General features: G+C 58.0%; 2 protein-coding genes across 2 annotated transcripts; one reads left to right on the top strand and one right to left on the bottom strand.

Annotated features, from left to right (window-relative positions):
• Positions 1-1,606: 1,606 nt before the first annotated feature.
• OPN1SW (opsin 1, short wave sensitive) lies at positions 1,607-4,622 on the top strand. Its single transcript, XM_042045003.1, has 5 exons — positions 1,607-1,965; positions 2,624-2,792; positions 3,032-3,197; positions 3,601-3,840; positions 4,326-4,622. Exons 1-5 carry the CDS (start codon positions 1,623-1,625, stop codon positions 4,446-4,448), a joined length of 1,041 nt encoding a protein of 346 aa, XP_041900937.1. The 5' UTR covers positions 1,607-1,622; the 3' UTR covers positions 4,449-4,622.
• A 1,048-nt stretch (positions 4,623-5,670) lies between these two features.
• On the bottom strand, positions 5,671-19,112 carry CALU (calumenin). Its single transcript, XM_042045004.1, has 7 exons — positions 19,064-19,112; positions 15,420-15,650; positions 11,242-11,435; positions 7,825-7,991; positions 7,663-7,723; positions 7,180-7,379; positions 5,671-7,093 (listed from the first exon to the last, which is right to left on the bottom strand). Exons 2-7 carry the CDS (start codon positions 15,638-15,640, stop codon positions 6,989-6,991), a joined length of 948 nt encoding a protein of 315 aa, XP_041900938.1. The 5' UTR covers positions 15,641-15,650; positions 19,064-19,112; the 3' UTR covers positions 5,671-6,988.
• Positions 19,113-20,156: the final 1,044 nt, after the last annotated feature.

The following is a 20,156-nucleotide window of genomic DNA, read 5'->3' as shown; positions in this document are numbered from 1 at the left end:
CCCAGTGACCGCAGCTCCATGGGGAACACGGTGGGCACACAGAGAGGGATATGGGGACCCTTGGTGGGGTGTCTGTCCCCTGGATCACCATCCCTGTGGCAACCATTTGGGGGATGCCTGTTTGGGGGTGCCCCTCCATGGGGATGCCCAGTACAGCACCAGCAGAGCTGACCTGATCCAGTAGAGCCCAGTACAGCCCACTACGACCCTGTTCAGCCCAGTACACCCTGGTACAGTATGACCAGAGCAGTACAGCCCAGTATGACACAGTACAATCCCATATGATACAATACAGGGCAGTGTAGCCCAGTGCAGTCCAGTATAGCCCATTACAGCCCAGTAGGATACAGTACAGCCCAGTACAAACCAGTACAGTACAGGCCAGAATGATCTAGTACAGCCCAGTCCAGCCAGTACTGCCCAGTAAAACATGGGCTGGGGGTTCAGCTCACCCAATCCCCTTGTTCCTCCCCTGGCCCTATCCCTGAGCCCTCCTGTCTCCATCTCTGCCCTAGAGCTGGACACAACCCCAGGGGTACCCCAGGGCACCCCCAGGGTGGGCACCCCACACACACTCCCCAGGACACAGCTTCTCCTGGAGGCGTCCCCCCCCCGCCTGAGCACCCCTTCCATGGGGGTCCCGGGTGCCACAGCCTGGTCCCTGCACCGGCCTTTATAGATGCCCCCAGCCCGGGGGGGGCCCCAGCGCCTCTAATCCCCCCCCCTAAGCAGCTTCTGCTCATCCTTCCTGTTCCCCGGGGGTTCCACAGCCTGGGGGAGGGCAAGGCGGGGAGGGAGGGCAGGAAACGCTGGGAGTCTTCTGGGATTTGAGTCCCAGCAGTGCACCCCCAAAGTGGCCCCCCAGCAATGACCCCCCAGCACTGCACCCCCAAAATGAACACCCCCTGTCAGACACCCCGCCTCAAGCAGTGCCCCCCCAATCTTCCCCCCCACCCCTTGGTACCCCCAGATTCCCCCCACCTCACTTGGGACCTCCCCAGCACAGGGCTCCTGACCTCCCCAGGCCCAGAACTGGGGGCAATCGCTTGAGGGGGGAGGCACTTGGCGGGGGGCACCCTGGGGTGCTGGGGTGGGGGCAGCGGGTGACCTCCTGAGGGAAATTCCAAGTTCTTCCCAAGGCATCCAGGGCTGGGCCATCCTGGGGGAGCGGAATCGAGGTTGGAGACACCTGGGGACCTCTGGGGATACCTGGCCATACTAGGGGGGGCACAACTGGGCTTGAGGACCCCTGGGGAGCACTGAGGACCCTGGTGGGACCAGGACCAGGACTCTGGCCATCATGGTGGGACCAAGACTGGGCTTGGGAACACCTGGGGACACCTAAACACCCCAGCAGGAGCAGGATCAAGCTGGGAGACCCCTGGGGACCCTCCCCATACCCAGGTGTGGGGGGGAGCCCTTCCACCCGCCCCCCCCCCCCAAATCCCCCAGAGCACCGGCAATCGGCTCGACCCGGCTCAGGGGGCCGATTAGGTGCTGAGCCTGGTTTAGCCCACCCTAATCCCCAAGTTTGGCCGGGCTGAGCCCTGATCCCCCCTAAGCGGCTTTGGGGGCGCAGGGTATATCAGAGGGGTGGGCGCCGCCCCCCCCCCACTGCCACCATGGACGAGGACGAGTTCTACCTGTTCAAGAACCAGTCGTCGGTGGGGCCCTGGGATGGGCCCCAGTACCACATCGCGCCCATGTGGGCCTTCTACCTGCAGACCATCTTCATGGGCGTGGTGTTCGTGGTGGGCACCCCCCTGAACGCCATTGTCCTCATTGTCACCGTCAAGTACAAGAAGCTGCGGCAGCCACTCAACTACATCCTGGTGAACATCTCCTTCAGCGGCTTCTTGTGCTGCATCTTCAGCGTCTTCACTGTCTTCATCTCCAGTTCCCAGGGATACTTCATCTTCGGGAAGCACATGTGTGCCTTGGAGGGCTTTGCGGGGGCCACTGGAGGTACGAGGGGACCACTGGGGGCTGCTGGGGCCGGAGGTGATGGAGTGACCACTGGGGGCTGCTGGGGCCAGAGGTGGCCACTGTGATCTCCTGGGGCTGTGGGATTTGGGGTGACCATCATGGGGTGACCATGATGGGGCTGGAAGATTTGGGGTGACCACCATGGTCTGTCTGGTAGGGCTTGAGGTATTGTTGACCACCACATTCTACTGAGGCTGTAACAGTTGGGCTGACAGCCACGGGCTGCTGGGGTGCAAGCATTGAAGTGACCTGCTGGACCTTTAGGAGTTGACCACTGTAGTCTGGTGGGACTATAGGATTTGGGGTGACCACTGGGATCTGGTGGAGCTGGAAGTGGGGGTGACCATCACGTTCTTCTAGGGCCGGGGGAATTGGGGTGATCATCGTGGTCTGGTGGGGCTGGAGGTGACAAAATGGGTAAGGGCCATGGGTAGGGTTGAGCCCTGTGATCTATTGTGGCTGGAGTGAGGTCTGAAGGTATGGCTGAAGGTAGGGGTGATTACTACATTCTGCTGGGGTTGTAGGACTTGTGATCACCCAGTGGCCAGGGGGGGCTACGGGTGTTGGGGTGACCTGTAGCCCTGGTGGCCCTGGTGGCCACGGGCGGCGTGTGAGGCCAGCAGCCGTGTTTCCCCAGGGCTGGTGACAGGGTGGTCCTTGGCCTTCCTGGCCGTCGAGCGCTACATCGTCATCTGCAAACCCTTCGGCAACTTCCGCTTCACCTCCCGCCATGCACTGCTGGTCGTGGCGGCCACCTGGGTCATCAGCATCAGCATCGCCATCCCCCCCTTCCTTGGCTGGAGCAGGTGAGGACATGGCGGGCACGGTGAGCAGGGGGTGAGCGGGGTGTGGAACAGCTCCAGGAGTGGCAAGTGGGGGGTCACTGGGGTGCCATGGGTGGGTCACAGGGGTGCCATGAGGGTGCCAGGTGAGTGCTTGAGACACCAGAAGTGCCGTGAGGTGCCACAGGGTGCCATGGGGTGCTGTGGGGGCACCAGGGGGGTGCCACACGGTGCAGAGCAGGGGCTGAGCACAGGTGCTGCAGGTACGTCCCCGAGGGGCTGCAGTGCTCCTGCGGCCCTGACTGGTACACGGTCGGCACCAAGTACAAGAGCGAGTACTACACCTGGTTCCTCTTCATCTTCTGCTTCCTCGTCCCCCTCTCCCTCATCATCTTCTCCTACTCCCAGCTGCTCAGAGCCCTGCGGGCCGTGAGTCCCAGGGGCACGGGGGACATGGAGGACATGGGGGGCATCGGGGTCAGGCACACTTGTGCCTGTGGGGGAGGGATGGAGAGTGGAGAGGGGCTGGGGGTCAGAAGGGAGGGAGGGAGAGAACAAGGGATGGAGAGATGGAGAATTGCCTGGAAGGGGGGAGGAAGGGAGGGCAGGATGGGGAGCAGGAGCAGGGGAGAGGTGACTGGAGGGATGAAGGGATGCAGGAAGGGAGGGGAGGTTGCTTGGACAGAAGGCTGGGCAGGAGCACAGGCGGGAGGATGGGTGGGGGGGCAGACAGGTGCACGGGCACAGGACTGGGCAGGGGGCTGGACAGGGGATGGGGGGGGCAGGGGGCCAGCAGCCCGGGCAGGCCCGAGGTGTCCTATTGCCGGCGCAGGTGGCGGCGCAGCAGCAGGAGTCGGCCACGACACAGAAGGCGGAGCGGGAGGTGTCACGCATGGTCGTGGTCATGGTCGGGTCCTTCTGCCTGTGCTACGTCCCCTACGCGGCGCTGGCCATGTACATGGTGAACAACCGCGACCATGGCCTCGACCTGCGCCTCGTCACCGTCCCTGCCTTCTTCTCCAAGAGCGCCTGCGTCTACAACCCCATCATCTACTGCTTCATGAACAAACAGGTGACACCAGCGACACCGGGACACTCGCAGAGACACATGGGATAGGGGCGACATCCAGGGCACCCAGGAGATGGGACACCCGGGACACATGGGATAGGGGGGACACCCGGGACACCAGGTGATGGGGGCATCCAGGGGTGCCCAAGCATATCTGAGGACCAGGGACACCCAGGGACTCCCAAGCATGGGGAACACCCACGGATATGAGGGGACACCTCAGGACACTGGGGCAACAGGAGCATGCAGGGTTGCCCAAGGACATCTGGGGACCAGGGACACCTGGAGATGGGGTATGTGGGGTATAAGGGGCATCCGGGAACACTTGCATGGCTGGGGGTACCATGACCCCACGGACAGGAGATGGGGCCAATGCAGCATCAGAGGGTGTGAGGACAGTGCCAGGGCTCGACACAGGACCAGTGGGACCCCCAGGCTGAGCTGTCCCCTGTCCTGTGACCCCGTGTCACCTGTCTGTGTCCCTGCAGTTCCGCGCCTGCATCATGGAGACGGTGTGCGGGCGGCCCATGTCAGACGAGTCCGAGGTGTCCAGCTCGGCCCAGCGCACCGAGGTCTCCTCTGTGTCCTCCAGCCAGGTCAGCCCCAGCTGAGGGGCTCTGGCACCGCCCCAGCCCCCGGGACCCCCGGCTGCCCCCCGGGACCCCCAGCTACCCCCCAGCTGCCCCCAGTGTGGGGCTGGCACTGGCCTGGGGGCCTGGGGGCCCCGGCCAGCCTAGGATGTAGCGCGGGTGGGACAATAAACCATGGCCGCGGTCTGAGCGCAACAGGGACCCAGTGAGCACCTGGGGCCCATGGGACGGGGGATCCATGGGATGGGCATCCTAGGGGCAGCTGTGCCCCACAGCAGGGTGGGAATGGGGGAGCCTGGGAGTGGCTGTGCTGCATGGTGGGATGGGACAGGGGTCTTGGGGGTGGCTGTGCCCCATGCTTGGCTGGGCTGGGGGTCCCACGGGTAGCTGTGCCCCACAGCAGGGTGGGACAGGTCCTGGGAGTGGCTGTGCCCCATGGCAGGGAGGGACAGTGGGTCCCAGGGGAAACTGCCCCACAGTCGGGCGGGACGGGGGTCCCGGAGGTGGCTGCACCCTGCAGTGGGGCAGGATGGGGGTCCCATGGGTGGCTGTGCTCCACAGTGGGGCAGGATGGGGGTGCTGGAGGTGGCTGTGCCCTGCAGTGGGGCAGGATGGGGGTCCCATGGGTGGCTGTGCCCTGCAGTGGGGCAGGACGGGGGTCCCGGAGGTGGCTGTGCCCTGAAGTGGGGCAGGACGGGGGTCCCATGGGTGGCCGTGCTCTGCAGTGGGGCAGGATGGGGGTCCCACGGGTGGCTGTGCCCTGCAGTGGGGCAGAATGGGGGTCCCATGGGTGGCCGTGCTCTGCAGTGGGGCAGGACGGGGGTCACATGGGTGGCCGTGCTCTGCAGTGGGGCAGGATGGGGTCCCATGGGTGTCCGTGCTCCACGGTGATGCCATGGTGGACTCTGCTCCCTTGTCCCCCTCAGGCCTCACGGGCAGTGGGGGGGCAGGGAGGTGGGATGCTGCTACCCATCTCCATCTGTGAGGCTGGGGTGGGGCTGGGCCCCCCATCTGTGGGGTGGAGGTGGGGCTGAGCCCCCCCATCCGTGGGGCTGGATTCCCTCTATGAGGCTGAGCCCCCCAAGCCCCAGGGGCAGGACTCCCACAGGCCTCACATCCCCCCACACCCCACATCCCCCCACCCAGTTCCCCCCACTCCCCTCCTCAGGGCGTCCCCGGCTGAACCCTTCTGGCTCAGGCGGGGGGGGCTCCCCCAGATCCCGGTTTAGGGGGAAACAGGGAATTAGGGTCCGTCCCCCTCGGCCCATCAGGGGGTGAACAGGTTTATTGAGTTCCAACCGATCTGAATCCCTTCAATCAGCCCGAGGAGAAAATCGAGGAATAAACCCGGAAGAGGTGAAAAATCCGTGTCCGGAGTTGTCAAAGGGTCCCAAATCCTCATGGATGGGCAGGGGGTGTTAGGAGAGGGGCTGCTGTGGGGCTGGGTGGCTGCACCAGAGGTGAGGTTGCACCACAGGCTTTCCCAGTATTCCAAACATCACTTACGCTGTCCTGAATCATCCCTGGCGTCCCACATCACTCCCAGATCACCCCCAGCATTCCCAGATTCCCAAGGCCCGCATGGGGGCATATTCCCAACCCACTGACCCCTGGATTTAGGGAGGAGAGGAAAGGAGGAGGAATAGAGAGAGGAGGAGATGGGAGGATCCGGTCAGCCCCTGGAAACCTTTGGGAAAGGACCTAAGGGAAAATCTGGGCATTTGGAAATGGCCGGGCCTGATTCCTTGCAGCTCCGGTGGCTGCAGGGGGATGAACAACACAGAAGAGAGAAAACCTTGGGAATTGTCCCAGAGCGGGGTGGGATGGTGGGATGAGCCCCCCCCCAGAGGTTTGGGGGGTTCAAGGCACTTGGAGCGGGGCGGGGGGAAGGGTCTTGCCCAGATCCCAGGGGGCGGCGATGGGCGAGGAGGGTCCGACCGCCCTGGGGCCACCTCCGGGTCACCCCCCCGGTCCTGCTGCTGCTCCAACGGTTTTTGGGGTTTTCTTGGGTTTGAATTTTCATTTCAATGTTCACTTTTTATTCCAATTTCACATCAACGTTTCCATTTAATTCAATTTCACTTCTTCGGTTCCAATTCTATTTCAATTTCGATTTTCATTTCAATGTTTAATTCCAATTCCATTTTTAATTCAAATTTCAGTCCAATTAAAATTCCAATTTTAATTTCAATTTCAACTTTAATTCCAATTTTAATTTTAATTCCAATTCCAATTCTAATTTTTATTCCAACGGCAATTCCAATCCCAATCCCTCTGTGAATTTCCCATTCCCCCCCAGGCCCCTGGGCCCCGCAGCCCTGGGCAGCCCCATCGCTGCCCCCGCGCCAGGGGAGCCGTTTCCACACGTGGTAAAACCAAAACATACAAAAATAACCCAAAAGTCATTAAAACCCGGGGAAAACCCACAACAAGACGAGCCCCAAGTGCCGGGGGAGTGTGGCTTTCCCGAGCCCCATCCCCGGGAGCCGGGATGGGGTTTCTCCGCGGCAGGAACAGCCTCGGCGAGGGACGGAGCCCATAAATAGGTGTCGGTGTCGAGCCTAGAACTCGTCGTGCCGCACCAGCGCCTCCCCGAAGTCCGTGGCCTGGCTGCCCACGAACAGGTCCGACTTGTCCACGATCTCCTCCCGCGTCAGCTTCCCGTCCTGCAGGGAACGCCACATCCCGCTATTTCCCCATCCTGCCATTTCCCCACTCCTCCCATCCCGCTGCCGATATCCCACTGGCCCACCTTGTCCTGGTCAGACTCATAGACGAGGTGCCGGGCTTCGGCCTCGGCGTGGTCATAGTCTGAGGGCAGGATCCAATCCTTGGTCTCCTCCTTGTCCATCTTCCCATCCCGGTTCTTGTCCCGGAATTCCACAAACTGTTCCCGCTCTGTCTTCACCCACTCGGGCTCATCAGTGTCACCGTCCTGGCTGTACATGTCACCTGTGGGGAGAGCAGGATCAGGATCAGCCCTACGGCCCCCACCCCATCCCAAAGATTGACCCAAAGCCTTGAGCTCCCTAAATCCATCCCCAAAATCCAAAAGCACCATCTGGGTCATGATTTCACCCGAAAATCCTCAATGGAGGCATGGGGGCAGGTGGAAGTTGAGAGAGAGAAGAACATTCTGTGAGGGGGAGGGCTGGGAAGGACACAGCAGCAGCGGCTCCCACTGGACGGGGACACTGAGAGGATTTGGAGAGCACGTGGAGCTCCAGTGTCTCACCGATGTACTCCTCCAGGTCAATGAAACCATCGCCATTCTTGTCAATGTCCTCCATGGTTTCCTGCAAGAAGATGGTGGTGTGAGCCGAGCCCAGAGCAATTCCGGCCCCTCAGTGACCACCCGCCACCAGAGCTTCCCAAAATGCCTCTGTGCTGGCCCCACCTGCACAACAATGTCCTTCATGTAGTCGTACTCCTCAGGGTGCAGGAAGGCCGTGAACTCCTCCTTGGTGGCTGCCAGGTCCCCATCCTTGTCGGCCATCTTGAAGCGCCGCTCATCCCGCACCATCATCTGTTTGTAGTTGAAGCCGTCGTCAGGGTCCGGATCGTCTGGGAGGGAGCACAGGGAGCACCCAGGTCAGCTTGGGCAGGGGAAGGACCATGGCACCCACCAACCCAACCCCACACAACCTCAAACCAACCTCAACCCAACTCAACATTCTCAATTCAACCTCAACTCAAACTCAACCTCCTCTACTGAACCTCAACTTCCTCACAACTTCAACCTCAGGACAACCTCAATCTCCTCAACCCAACCTCAACCTCCTCAACCCAACCTCAACCTTCACCCCGACCCAACCTCCTCCACTCAACCTCCTCCACACAACCTTCTCCATCCTCAGCTTCCTCAATGCAACCTCAACATCCTCCACCCAACCTCAAACTCCTCAACTCAACTTCCTCCATCTCAGCACAACCTCCCAACACTTTGCCAATGAAACCTCAGTTGCAGCCTCCACTTCTCTCCTGTGCCCACTCCCAGGAGGAGGAGGAGCTGTGGAAGCCCTGGGATCATGACATTCCCAGGGAGAGGCCCCAAAAGACAAGGCTCGGGGGGTTTGGCCAGCACGGCCAGAGGCTCAACCTGAGCTATTTTGGGAGGGGAATGTGTAAGGGGATCTCACTTGCTGCCGGGGCGGTGGCAGGGCCAGGAGGCTTCAGCTGGGTGGGATCACGGGGCACGCGTGGCCTCTTGGCATAGCCTTGCCAGCAGCAGGACAGGAGTTCCAGGACACAGGGCCAGCAGTGTCCAGCAGCCTATGGAGAACATGGATGCTGGGGGACACTGCCACGCTCTGGTTAAGTTAAACCTGAGCCAGGCCCAATCTAAAGAAAGGGTCCAAAGGTCCCTGTGTCCCTGCTCTGTTACCTGGGACAAAAGGCAGGCATAGGGAGCCCTGGATTAAGGAGCTCTGGAGCAGCCCTGGGGCCATTAAATATCCAAAGATTGAGACTTGAGGCAGCTCTAGGGCAGAATGAACCCCAAATTCCTCATTCTGTTCCCAAGGTTTTGCCTTGAGAAGCAGCATAGCCCTGAACAAGGAAACCTTCAGGACCAATTCCTTAATTGCTGTTGGGCTAATTAATGGGTTTGATGGGGGAGTGGTGGGAGGCAGGTGGGTTAGAAAGGGTTAAACCCTCCCAACGCCCCCGAAGTCACTTCCTGTCTCGGTCCCTGGGCTGGGAGAGGTTTGGGGGAGCAGATGGAGGGGAAGGAGACAGAGTTGGGGAATTGCTCAGAGTATGGCAGCAAAGCCACAAGCTCAACCCAATGTCTTGTCTCCTGGGACAAACATTCCTGGTTTTGGATCCTACCATGGGACTGAGGAATTAACAAAAATAGGAATGATGATGATGATGATGATAATTTCTGATTTTGAAGGGAGTTTCAAAGGAATTTCCAGTCTCAGATGAAGCTCTTGGACATTTATCACTTGATATTCCCTGCTTCCCAGGATTCCCCCCAGCAGAACCCCACACTGCTCCGTGACACTTCTGGGGGCCACCCAGTGACTCATCCTGGCATGTAATTAATTAATTAATAAAACCGGTCCCAGCACCTCATTTTGCTGACAAAACACCACATTCTGGACCCTCCAGAGCAGCCAAGGGCGATGCCTGGCCCCATGCATCCCTTGGCCACTGCTCAACACACAGAAGGCACTTCCAGAGGCATTCCAGCCCCATTCTGGCCAGGGAGGGGAGCGAGGAGAAGAGAGAGGAACACTTCAGCAGCAAGGAGCTGTGGAAAAGTAATTCCTGCCGAGAGGAGCCAGAGCCAGAGCGTGAGGCAGGATCCTCCCGGCACTCCGTAAGGATACAAGTATGTGGGAGCAGCACGAGTCGAGGCTCCATCGGGGCCTGCCAAGGGCACTCGGCCTCCAGCACTGCTCCAGGTTTGGAATCGGCCGTGCCGGGGGCTGGGCACTCCCACTCGCTGCTCTGACTGTGGGAAGGAACTTCTCCTTAAGCTCATCAAGGGGATTCCATTAATTCAGGGTTTTCTCATTAAGGCTTTTCCTCATGAATGTTCCTATTTTTCCCTATCCAACAGCTGCACGTCCTAAATCCCACCCCAGACTCCTCAGTGCTCAAACCCTTCCCAGGACCTCTCTTTCCCCTTCCAGGCTGGATTTACACAGGCAGATTAGCCCAGATCCCAGAAATCCAGGGAAAAGGGAGGTTTGGGAAGCGCTGCCCCAGCCTGGGGGTGTCACGGGGATTTCCCTGGCCACCAACACAGCAAATCCAGATCCTCCCTGATCCCAAGGGAGATGGATGAGCCTCCTGTGCTGTGCAGCAGCTCCCTCTCTGCACATCCCACGGAGCAGTTTGACTATTTTTGGCAATATTTAGGAAATAAGAGTGGATTCAACACTCCAGAGCTGCAGCTCCTCCACCCGGGCCAGTCTACAGTGCCGGAGGCCAGAGCTGGCACCGGGCTTTAGGGTTTAAGGTTTTAACCCCACAAGAGCTGTTGCTTCCCACACTCCCAGGGATGTCTGAAGCCGTGCCACACTGCTGGCCCAGCACGTGTCCCAACATCTCCGAGTTCTGGGGTCTAACACTGCTCCCAGGATAAAGGAAAGCGATTGAAACCTCTGCTAATGGTTTTTTGTGGGTTCAGGGAAGCAATGGACACACCAAGGTGCTTCCACAGCCGCAGGTCAGTCGGTTCCACCTGCAAGTCCCAAATGCCCCCACAAGCCAGGAATTCCAAAGGGCCAGAAACCCCCATTCCCACATGCCATTAATCCCAAAATCACCTGCATTCAGCCCAGAGCTGCATTTGTCACCGGGAACATCAATAATGCCCAGACATGGCTGCAGAGGGGAAAAAAGGGATGGGTGGGGCTGTAAACATGCCCTTTGGGGGATTTCCATGTATTTTGGGTTCTTTTCCTTAGATTTCTCTTTGTTAATGCCACCAGGAGATAAATCTGGAGAGTTTTGGAGGTTTTAAAGTGTGAGATCTCGGGGACATCTGCTCCAGCTGGCCCCATGTATACCAAGGCCATGCCCTACATCATATTCCTGTGCTTATCCCAGGGGAAAAATCCATCTCGGGTCAGCCAAACACCTGCCACCGCCGCTCCACACTCCCAACCACAGACTTCCTCTGGGCCTCCTTAATCCAGGCCCCAAACTCCCCCCCTGGATCCATGTCCATCCCACTGACTGTCATGCTACAAGCCCATCCTGATCCACCTCCACCCCACCAGCCCTCGCACTCTAAAGCAGAGCAGGACGTCCCAACTGCTGGCTCCAGGAAAGGCTCATCCCAAGAGCCAGGACCTACCCAGGATATATCCATAGGTGGCATTTTTATACTCCTCCCAGGAAACCAGCCCGTCCTCATTGAGGTCATGGCCCTTCCACTGGCGCTCCACGTCCTCGTAAATCCAGCGCTTTTGGGCAAACTTGATCCAGGCCTTGAGCTCCTCCACTGTCACGAACCCGTCTCCATCCTCATCTATTTTCCCTACAATCTTCCTGTGGGAAACGCAGAGAAATCCAGCAAAAGTTAAGAAGAATGAGGGGTTAGCAGGGAGGGAATGGGAAGGGGCAGAGGGGGTTAGTCGAGGTTGTTACAGACTTTGGGAATTCAAGTATTTGGAGTTCATCCTTAAAACCAACAATATGGTTCAGTTGCCAAAGCTTCAGCTCAGACATGAAAATTGCTGGCTCAGCCATTTTTGGACTACTCAGGTTTTGGTTTCTTCAGAAATTATCAGTTTTAGGGAAAAAATTCTTTTCTAGCCCCTGGGAAAGACCTATCCATGCGTCCTTTGACCAAGACAGCACCAGGTGATGAGCATGGACCCATATTTATATTAAAAATGGGAATATTGGCTCTGCCTCCCCTGGTGATGCCAGGATAAAGTTGAGGTGGTTATAGAATTTGCAAATTCAACCATTTGAAGAGTTTATCTTTAAAACCAACATTTGAGTTAGCTGCTGAAAAACTGGGTCAGCTGCCAAAACGCTGTCCCGGACGCAGAAAACATTGGCTCAGACATGGAAATCACCAGCTTGGCCACTCTTGAACCACTCAGGCTTTGGTTTCTTCAGGAATTACAAATTTTAGAGGAAAATCTTCCCTGTTAAATCTTAGGAATCCATCTGTGTGTCCTCCCACCTCGATGGCGCCGGGTGAGGAGCACGGATGCACATTTCTGCTAAACCCGGAAAGTTTGGCTCTGCAGTAGGAGCTGGAGCAGCCCAAGCCCAGCCCAAGCCCAGCTCAAGCCCAGCAGAGCAGAGGAGCCCTGGAGCAGCCCTGGAGCAGCCGGGCCTGTCCCACGTCCCACTCGCTGCCCGGGGGAGCAACCGGAGCAGCCCCAGTGCCGCAGCGGCCGCGTGCCTCCGTTATTTTTAGCAGCAGCTGTAGGAAAAGCCGGCAGGAATGCAGGATCCAGGGGCAGATGGAGCCGGGGGGTGGGGGCTGTTTGATCCACAGCGCTCCACAGGGCTCGCTCCCCGGAGCAGACGCAGCTCTGTGCGGGGAAAGTTTCGGGCTCCTTGGATGAAAATCAGGGGTAACGGTCCCAAAATCCTTTGTCTGGTGAAGCAGGATCCTGGTTTTTTCCTTTAATATGAAGGTTTAACAGAAAACCCGTTCAGGAATCCTGAGCTCCAGACTGGGTATTTGAGGAATTTTAGAAGACAGGTGGAAAACACGGAATTTTTAAATTTTAAATCACCACTAGGACTATTAATTCCAAAAATATTGGTGCAAAGGAAAACCCGGACACCGGAGCCACCCGTGCTCACAGCCAGGTTTCCGTGTTTCAGAATTGCCTTGGTCAAGGACAATCAGGAATTCTTCTGTGGCACAAAGGATGTTCCTGGCAATGAGAAACTGGAGAGAGACTGGAAGAAAATGGGGAAAAATGTGAAATTTAGTTCTGACTAATTTTCTGAGGTGCCAGAGTGAGGGCAGTGAGCAGGGCTTGGAGACCTGAGCAGTTTTATAGAGAAATACATAAAATAAATATGTAAGTATCAAAACCAGCTCATCAGTAGTGCCCAAAGTTATGCATAAATATGTAGATTATTACATAAATATTTCAGAATTTTATATATCAATATGCAAAGCATCCCTTCCAATATTCCTGATCAAACGGAGAAATATGAAAAAATCACATAAATACTAAACATTTGTCCATGTAAATATATAAACCACAGATAAATCTGTCAAATTCTTCCTATTTCAGGGAAACAATTCCATGTTTCCTTCTCCCAAGAAGGTAACACCACCGGCAAAGGGAGTCATTGGGGAAAACCCCTGGAATGGAGGACCAGAGCCGGCAGGGGTTGATGGCCAAAGCAGTTTTTCCAGGGCAGTTACCAGGGGGTTAATTAGGGAACAGCTTCCCAGGCAAGTCAAACCCTCTCCAACCCTTGCCGGGCACTCAGGAAGCTCCCAAACCTCCTCCCCACCCTGGTCCCGCGCCCGGGGCCGGCACCAGCTGCTCCCGGCTGCTTTCCCAGGGCAGGAGCCACCGAATCCTCACATTTTCCCAAACCCCCATTCTGCCCCCCCCGCAAGGGAGGGCAGCAGATGCTCGGGAAGGGCCGGCAGCTGCTCGCCGTTCCCACTCCCTGATCCAAGCGGATCCGCGTGCCCAGGGCCGCTGCCAGGGAACGGCACTGCCGCCGGCACTAAACAAGGTACAGCCCGGGCATTGTTCCCAAATCCCCGACGGCCCAAAAGGCAGGGAGGTGAGCAGAGCTGCGTGGAAAGCACTTGGAAAGCCGGAGGCGGAGCTCTCGCAGAAAAACAGGCCCTTCCTGCAGCACAATCCCGTTAAAGCACACAATTTATAGAATCAGACCGTGATAACGAGTTTATCAAAGCAATTCCAGCTCGGGATAGCAGGAACTGGCCTCAGTGGATAAAGCTGCGGCTGGTTTGTGTGGAGGGCAGAAAATCTCGGCTGGAAAGTCGGCGCGGGCGGGCGCTGCCGGCGTTCCGGCGTTCCGGGAGATAACTCGGCAGAACAATGGGATTGAGCCGTGACCGAGCCTGGGCAGCGGGAACGCGGCGGGGGAGGGTGGCCGGGGCTGAGCGCTGAGCTTCCCCCGGCATCTGACGCTGCTCCAGGGGGGTCGAGGGATTCGCTCTGATTTTGCCAGAAGGCAAAAAGCCTCCTGGATCCTATATTTTGAGAGTTTACAGAGCAAGCAGGGCCTGGCTCCAAGGGATCATGGGGTTCTCCAGTTGAAATAGTCCCTGGAGGGTGGAAATTCCCTCCGGCCCACCAAGTGTTGGGGGAGAGGCCAGCATCTCCTTCCCACTGGGAGCCTGGACGATCCATAGGGATGGATGGAACGTGGCACTCCCTGCCCTGCACATCCCGCTGTATCTGTGGGACTTGGCTCACTCTGAAAGTTTCCTCAGCACCCACATGTGGTTGAGCTTTTCTTTCCCATCAAGGAGCACCATTCCCCAAAAACAGCCCAAAATTCACCGTGGGCTGCGGTAGGTGCTGCTCTGGCAACAGCAAGGTTGGGATGCTTGGCTGAAAAAACCAGGTCTGACTAAAAAAGGGGAGATTTAGGTGGGGTATTGGGAAGGAATTCTTGGCTGGGAGGGTGGGCAGGCCCTGGCACAGGGTGCCCAGAGCAGCTGGGGCTGCCCCTGGATCCCTGGCAGTGCCCAAGGCCAGGCTGGACATTGGGGCTGGGAGCAGCCTGGGACAGTGGGAGGTGTCCCTGCCCATGACAGTGGGTAGCACTGGATGGGCTTTAAGGTCCCTTCCCAGCTAAATCATTCCAAGAAAATCCAGCCAAAGGCACCCAGTTCCAAGGTGATTGGAGCCCAGCATCCTGAGGAGTGTCCAGAGCTGCCCAGGGAGCCTCCGCTTCCCCAGTTCCCCCCACCCCACCCTGCTGGAGGCTGCAGTTCCCAGGTTTGAGCCACCCGGAGCCCCAGAACAACTGCAGCAGCAGCTGCTGCGGGGGCACCCAGCCCTGCTCCGCTCCCGGGAATGATCCCAGGGCCAGGCCGGGGGGGCCCCGGGGAAGCACAGCCAGATCCCAGGGGAGGCGCAGCCATCCTGGATCTGAGGGGAGACACAGCGCATCCTGGGTCCCAGCCGAGGCCCAGCCCCACGCTGGAGGGGGAATCTCCATGCAGGGTCTGTTTACCCAGCTCCCAACCAGCTCCTTCCAGCCAAGAAATACCCGTGATCCCAGGGGCTCTAGTGGCACCCGGAGAACACAGAGTGAGCGCGTCACAGCCCAGCCCCCCATTGTCTGCTCCGGAGTTTTGGGGAATGCCTGGCACTGGGAATGGCTCCAGGTGACTTCCTGGGGAATGCCTGGCACTGGGAAGTGAATTCCTAGGCTGGGAGTGGGGTCTCCTGCAGGGGGAACGGTGCACGTGCCACCATCCCCACCGGTGCTGCTCCCTGTGTCCCCGCTCCCTGTGCCCGGAGCTCTCTCTGGGAAGGGTCGGGATGCTCTCCTTACCCCAGGCGCTCCTTGCTCTCCTCCGGTGTGAGCTGGTCGAAGCTCTTGGCCTCGTCGGCGCCCAGGAAGGCGTCATGGTCGTAGTCGAAGCTCTGGGCATCGTCGTGTTCGCGGGCGCTGAGCGGGGCCTCGCGCACCACGCGCTCCTTGCGCTCCGTGGGCTTGGCGGAGCTGCACAGCGCCCACACGCTCAGGCACAGCAGGAGCCGCGGGAACAGCATCGTGCTGGGCCTGTGGGGACAGGGACACCGCGATGGGCCGGACCCACCGGCACGGGCACCGGGCGGCACGGGCAGCGACAGCATTAGGGCGTGCTGTCAGGGAAAAACGGGGATTAGGGCAAATTATCTGGGGAAAATAGGGATTAGGGCATGTTACTGGGGAAAAACCAGTTCAATAGTAATACTGATTATGGGAGCAAAAATTATGAATTGATCCAGATGATCTGGACAAAATGATAAATATGGATTGTCTGGGCAAAGACAATGAACTAATGCAGATTGTCTGGGAAAATGGGGAATTAGTGCAGATTATGTGGGCACAAATGACTAAAAAATGCAAATTATCTGGGAAAGTGATGAATTCCTGACTATTCTCAGGGCAAATTGACTAATTGATCCCAATTATCAGGGCACTGTAATGAACTGATATGGGTTATCTGGGCAAAAATGATTCCCTGACACGGATTATCAGGGCACAGGGATTAATTAACACAGATTATCAAGGCACAGGGATCAATGGATGTGGATTATCAGGGCACAGTGACTAATTGACACAGATTATCAGGGCACTGGGATTAATTAACACAGATTATCAGGGCACAGGGATTAATGGTTGTGGATTATCAAGGAACGGGGATTAATTAACACAGATTATCAGGGCACAGGGACCTTCAAGCCCCCGGTGCACGTGGGCAACATCCCGTTTCCCCCGGAGCTGCTCCCAACCCCATCCCAGAGCCCCTCAGAGTGGCAACTGTGGCTGGGAAGGGATCCAGGGGTGGGGAAAGGGATCCTGGCGGGAAGTGAGGAAGTGGATCCAGATGGGAGGAATGTGAAGGACGTGCGGCACAGGCCCCCTCTGCTCTCCCTCCTCCCAACATTCCCTCCCCAAGCCCTTGTGCCGCCTCCTCCCAACGCCTCCGGACACTCCTCCAGACCCGATGTGGGTGGAATCCTCCCCCACCAACCCGATCCCCCCGCACTGGAACCCACCTAATCCAACCACCCAAATGTGCCTGGGATCGATGGCAGCTCTGGAAGGATTCCAGAGGCTGATCCCTTTAAATCCCAACTGAAATTCAGGTGTTCCCCACCCTTGTCACTGAGATCCCAACTTAGATTCCATCATAGATCCAGGTGTTCCCCATCCTGATCTCTTTAAACTTCAGTCCAGGTATTCCTCCTCCTGATGTATTTAGCATTAAATTTTAATCAAGATATTTCTGTTCTTTAACTCTTTCACTCCAAATTTGATCCAGATACTCACCATCCAGAGGTCTTCAATGCAAATTTAATTCAAGATATTCCCCATCCTTATTGCTTTAATCTAAATTTAAACCCAAGATATTCCCCATCCTTACCCCTTTCAATTTACATCCAGGTCCTCCCCACCCAGAGCTCTTAAACATAAAAGTAAACCAGGTATTCCCATTCCTTAGCACTTTAAATCTGTGGTTTAAAATCCAGGTATTCCCCTTTAACCTGAACTCAGACCAAGGAATTCTGCCCTGGGAGTGACCCAGGAATGACCTGGGACTGCTCCCACGTCAAACCAAGACAGTGGTGGCCAGACATGGGGGAAAGAACATGGAAAAGCCCTTTCCTTCCTTTTTTTTTTGAATAAGGATCTATCGGACCATTCAGAAAACCCACAAATTTCAATTCCTTGGAAGTGAAGTGGGGAAGGAGGGGGTATGGAGAAGGGATTTGGGTTATAAAGAGTAAAAGTCACTTTTTTAGTGTTTCTGGAGAGGAAAAACATTCCAGGAGGGAAAGCCAATTCGAGGTGTAAGTGGAGCTCTGGATATCCATGTGCTGAGGACCTTACTCCTGCTCACTGTGGGCACATCCCAGTGCCCGGGGCCTGCCCGGCCTCATGCTGATGCCAGGATCAGCCCAGCCTGGAGCACAGGGCGACCTGGAACAGGTCAAACACCCCGATTTTATCTCCCAGTGTCCACACAGAGCCTGGGAGGCACTTGGAAGTGATTAAAGAGGGACAATCCAACCTCCAACCGGATCCGGGCACAGGGCCGGGAGCTGCTGCGGGAAAGGTGCTCAGAGAGACCAAAACCCACGAACCAACTGTGATCCGTAAACAATCACCCAAAAAAAACTGGCACCACCAGCAGCTTCTGCTGACCAGCGGGATGGGCCCCCGGATTTTCTGCAGAGATCCCAATCTGAGGAAAAGGCAGAGCCCCTCTCCTCACAGGAGGAGCCACTGGCAGCAGATCCCTTTTCTCCTGAATAAAGGGTTGAACTGTGGGGAAGTCGGGAACAGGAAACAGTAGTGGGAAGATCTGGGGGTCAGAATGGGGGTCCAGACCCTCAGCTGGGGAGGAACTGAGGATTCCAGCGGAGCTAGGTGGGATTCTGATGGAGGACCTTGAGATTGCAAGGATATTGATGGAGAAACTTGGGATTCCAGGTGGGTTTGCTGTAACATTGATGGTGAAACCCAGAATTTCCATTGGGTTTGCTGGGATACTGACAGAGGAACTCGGAATTCTGCACTGGGCTTAGAACTGTGGTGACATTTAGAGAAAACTGATGGGAAGAAGCCCCTCTGGACGCACATTTCCAGTCTGGGAGGCCAATAGGATCCCATAAAACCCCTCATAGGCAACACAATTTGTTCAGGTTTGTGTATCAGCCTCTGTTTTGGCTTTTTACCAATGGGATCAATCCAATGGGATTGATCCCATTGGAGCAGCCAGGGAACAATTAACTGGGACCCCAAGGTGCCACCCCAGGGGCACAGCGAGGGTGAGGGGTGCGGGTTCAGGGAATTCCGGCCCTGAGAAAGATTTATAGATGCGGGGGAGACACTGGGAGCCAAAACCCGGGGTAGAAACGGGCTGGTCCTGCCCCAAACCAGCCCCAAAGTTTTGGGGTCACTGATGGCTGCGGGAGAGGATCACGGATTTGGGGTGACACCTCCTCGGCCCAGAGTCCCCGCGCAGGGCAGCACCGGGGGTCCCACAGCCCGTTATCTTGGTGTCCCGGGGGTCTCACAGCCCCTTATCCCGGGGGTCCTACAGCCCGTTATCCCGGCGGATGCCCCGGGGAACTCCATGGATCCCCGCGGGCCGGTCCCGCCCGGGTCGCGAGATGCGGACGAGGCTCCATCCCCGGGACCGGCGGTCCCCGCCGGCCCAGCCCACCCGCCCTGGGCCCGGTGCACGGGCCGCCCTGGGACTCAGCATCGCACAGCAGGACTGGCCGCAAAACTCGCGGACGCGGCGGCGCCGCCGCTCCCGCCCGTTCCCATGGAGACCGGGCCCGGCGCTGCCGCCGTCGCGTTACCGCCACACCGCAGCGGCCCCGCAGAGCCGCTCCCACCACCTCCCGGGGCCCCAAGCCCCGGCCCCGACCCCCATGCCGGCGCCCACCCCGATCCCGTCCCGTCCCGTCCCTCACCGTCCCCGCCGCCGCCGCCGCCGCTCCGCGCACCGGAAGTCGGCGCCGCGCCACGCCGCACAGCCCCCCGCGCGCCCTCCCCGCCAACCAATCACAGGAAGGCCACGCCTCCCCCTCTGCGCCGCTCCGCGTTCCGATTGGTCTCCTCTGCCGCCACTCCGCCCCTTTGCCCGCCTCAGCCCCGCCCCCGCTCGCTCCGCCGGCCCTGCTCCCTCCGGCCCCGCCCCCTGCCGGGGGTGCGGACGCTGATTGGCTGGAATGCGCCACGTCCTCAGGCGCGCGCCGGCCGCCGACCCCGCCCACCGGGGCGCCCCGCGCCGCACTGCGCACGCGCCTGCCAGGTGGGCAGAGTCACGTGTGTGGAAAAGGCGGGAAAGTCGAGGCGGCGGCGGGCTTGGGGAGGGCTGTGCCCCTGCCCTGGTCATTCCTTGGTCACTCCCTGGTCATTCCCGGCCTTTCCCAGCCGGCTGGTGTGGCCCAGCTGAGTGGCCGGGCTGCCACGGAGCCGCAGAATCAGTTACACTTGCCCAGTGACAGAGTCCCCTGGGTCGGACCCACAGGGATCATGGATCCAGCTCTTGGCCCTACACAGACATCCCAAAGTACGGAAAGTCACGCTACGAAAAGCCAGTGTCCACGAAGGAGACAGAGGAACCCTGCAACTTTATTTGAATAAAGGGAGAGAGTCCACTGGGGCACACACCTGCGGGGTTTTCTCTGTCGAGGTTTCGGAGGGCGCAGTCTCCTTTTATCCCAAACTCCCGGCTGCATGTTGCTCTTTTCCTTTCCCTGTTGCTGAGGTACCAGGAAGGTGCAGCCTTCCCGAACCGCCTACCACATATTCTCCCTTAAACACGTCAGTTTTCCCCCAAAGTTCAGAAGTTCAGGCTTGTGCAGACGCTTGTCTAAGCTGTCTGAGCTCTGTAAGGAGCCTGCTGCTTGAAGTTGGTAGAGACATTAAGACCCATTTCAAAGATGTTAACACTCATACCCTCACCTATGGAATTGTTTGTAAAGACATTAGCACACATCTTTCCTATCACCAACAATCCCCCCTGGGCATCCCTGGCAGCGCTGTCCCAACGCTCCTGGA

The sequence above is a fragment of the Corvus kubaryi genome, unplaced genomic scaffold (genome assembly GCF_017639235.1).
Source record: "Corvus kubaryi isolate FWS band 111438036 unplaced genomic scaffold, C.kubaryi_AGA036_p1.0 61731, whole genome shotgun sequence".
Taxonomy (NCBI): Eukaryota; Metazoa; Chordata; class Aves; order Passeriformes; family Corvidae; genus Corvus; species Corvus kubaryi.
This window is presented reverse-complemented; position numbering and strand designations above follow the sequence as displayed.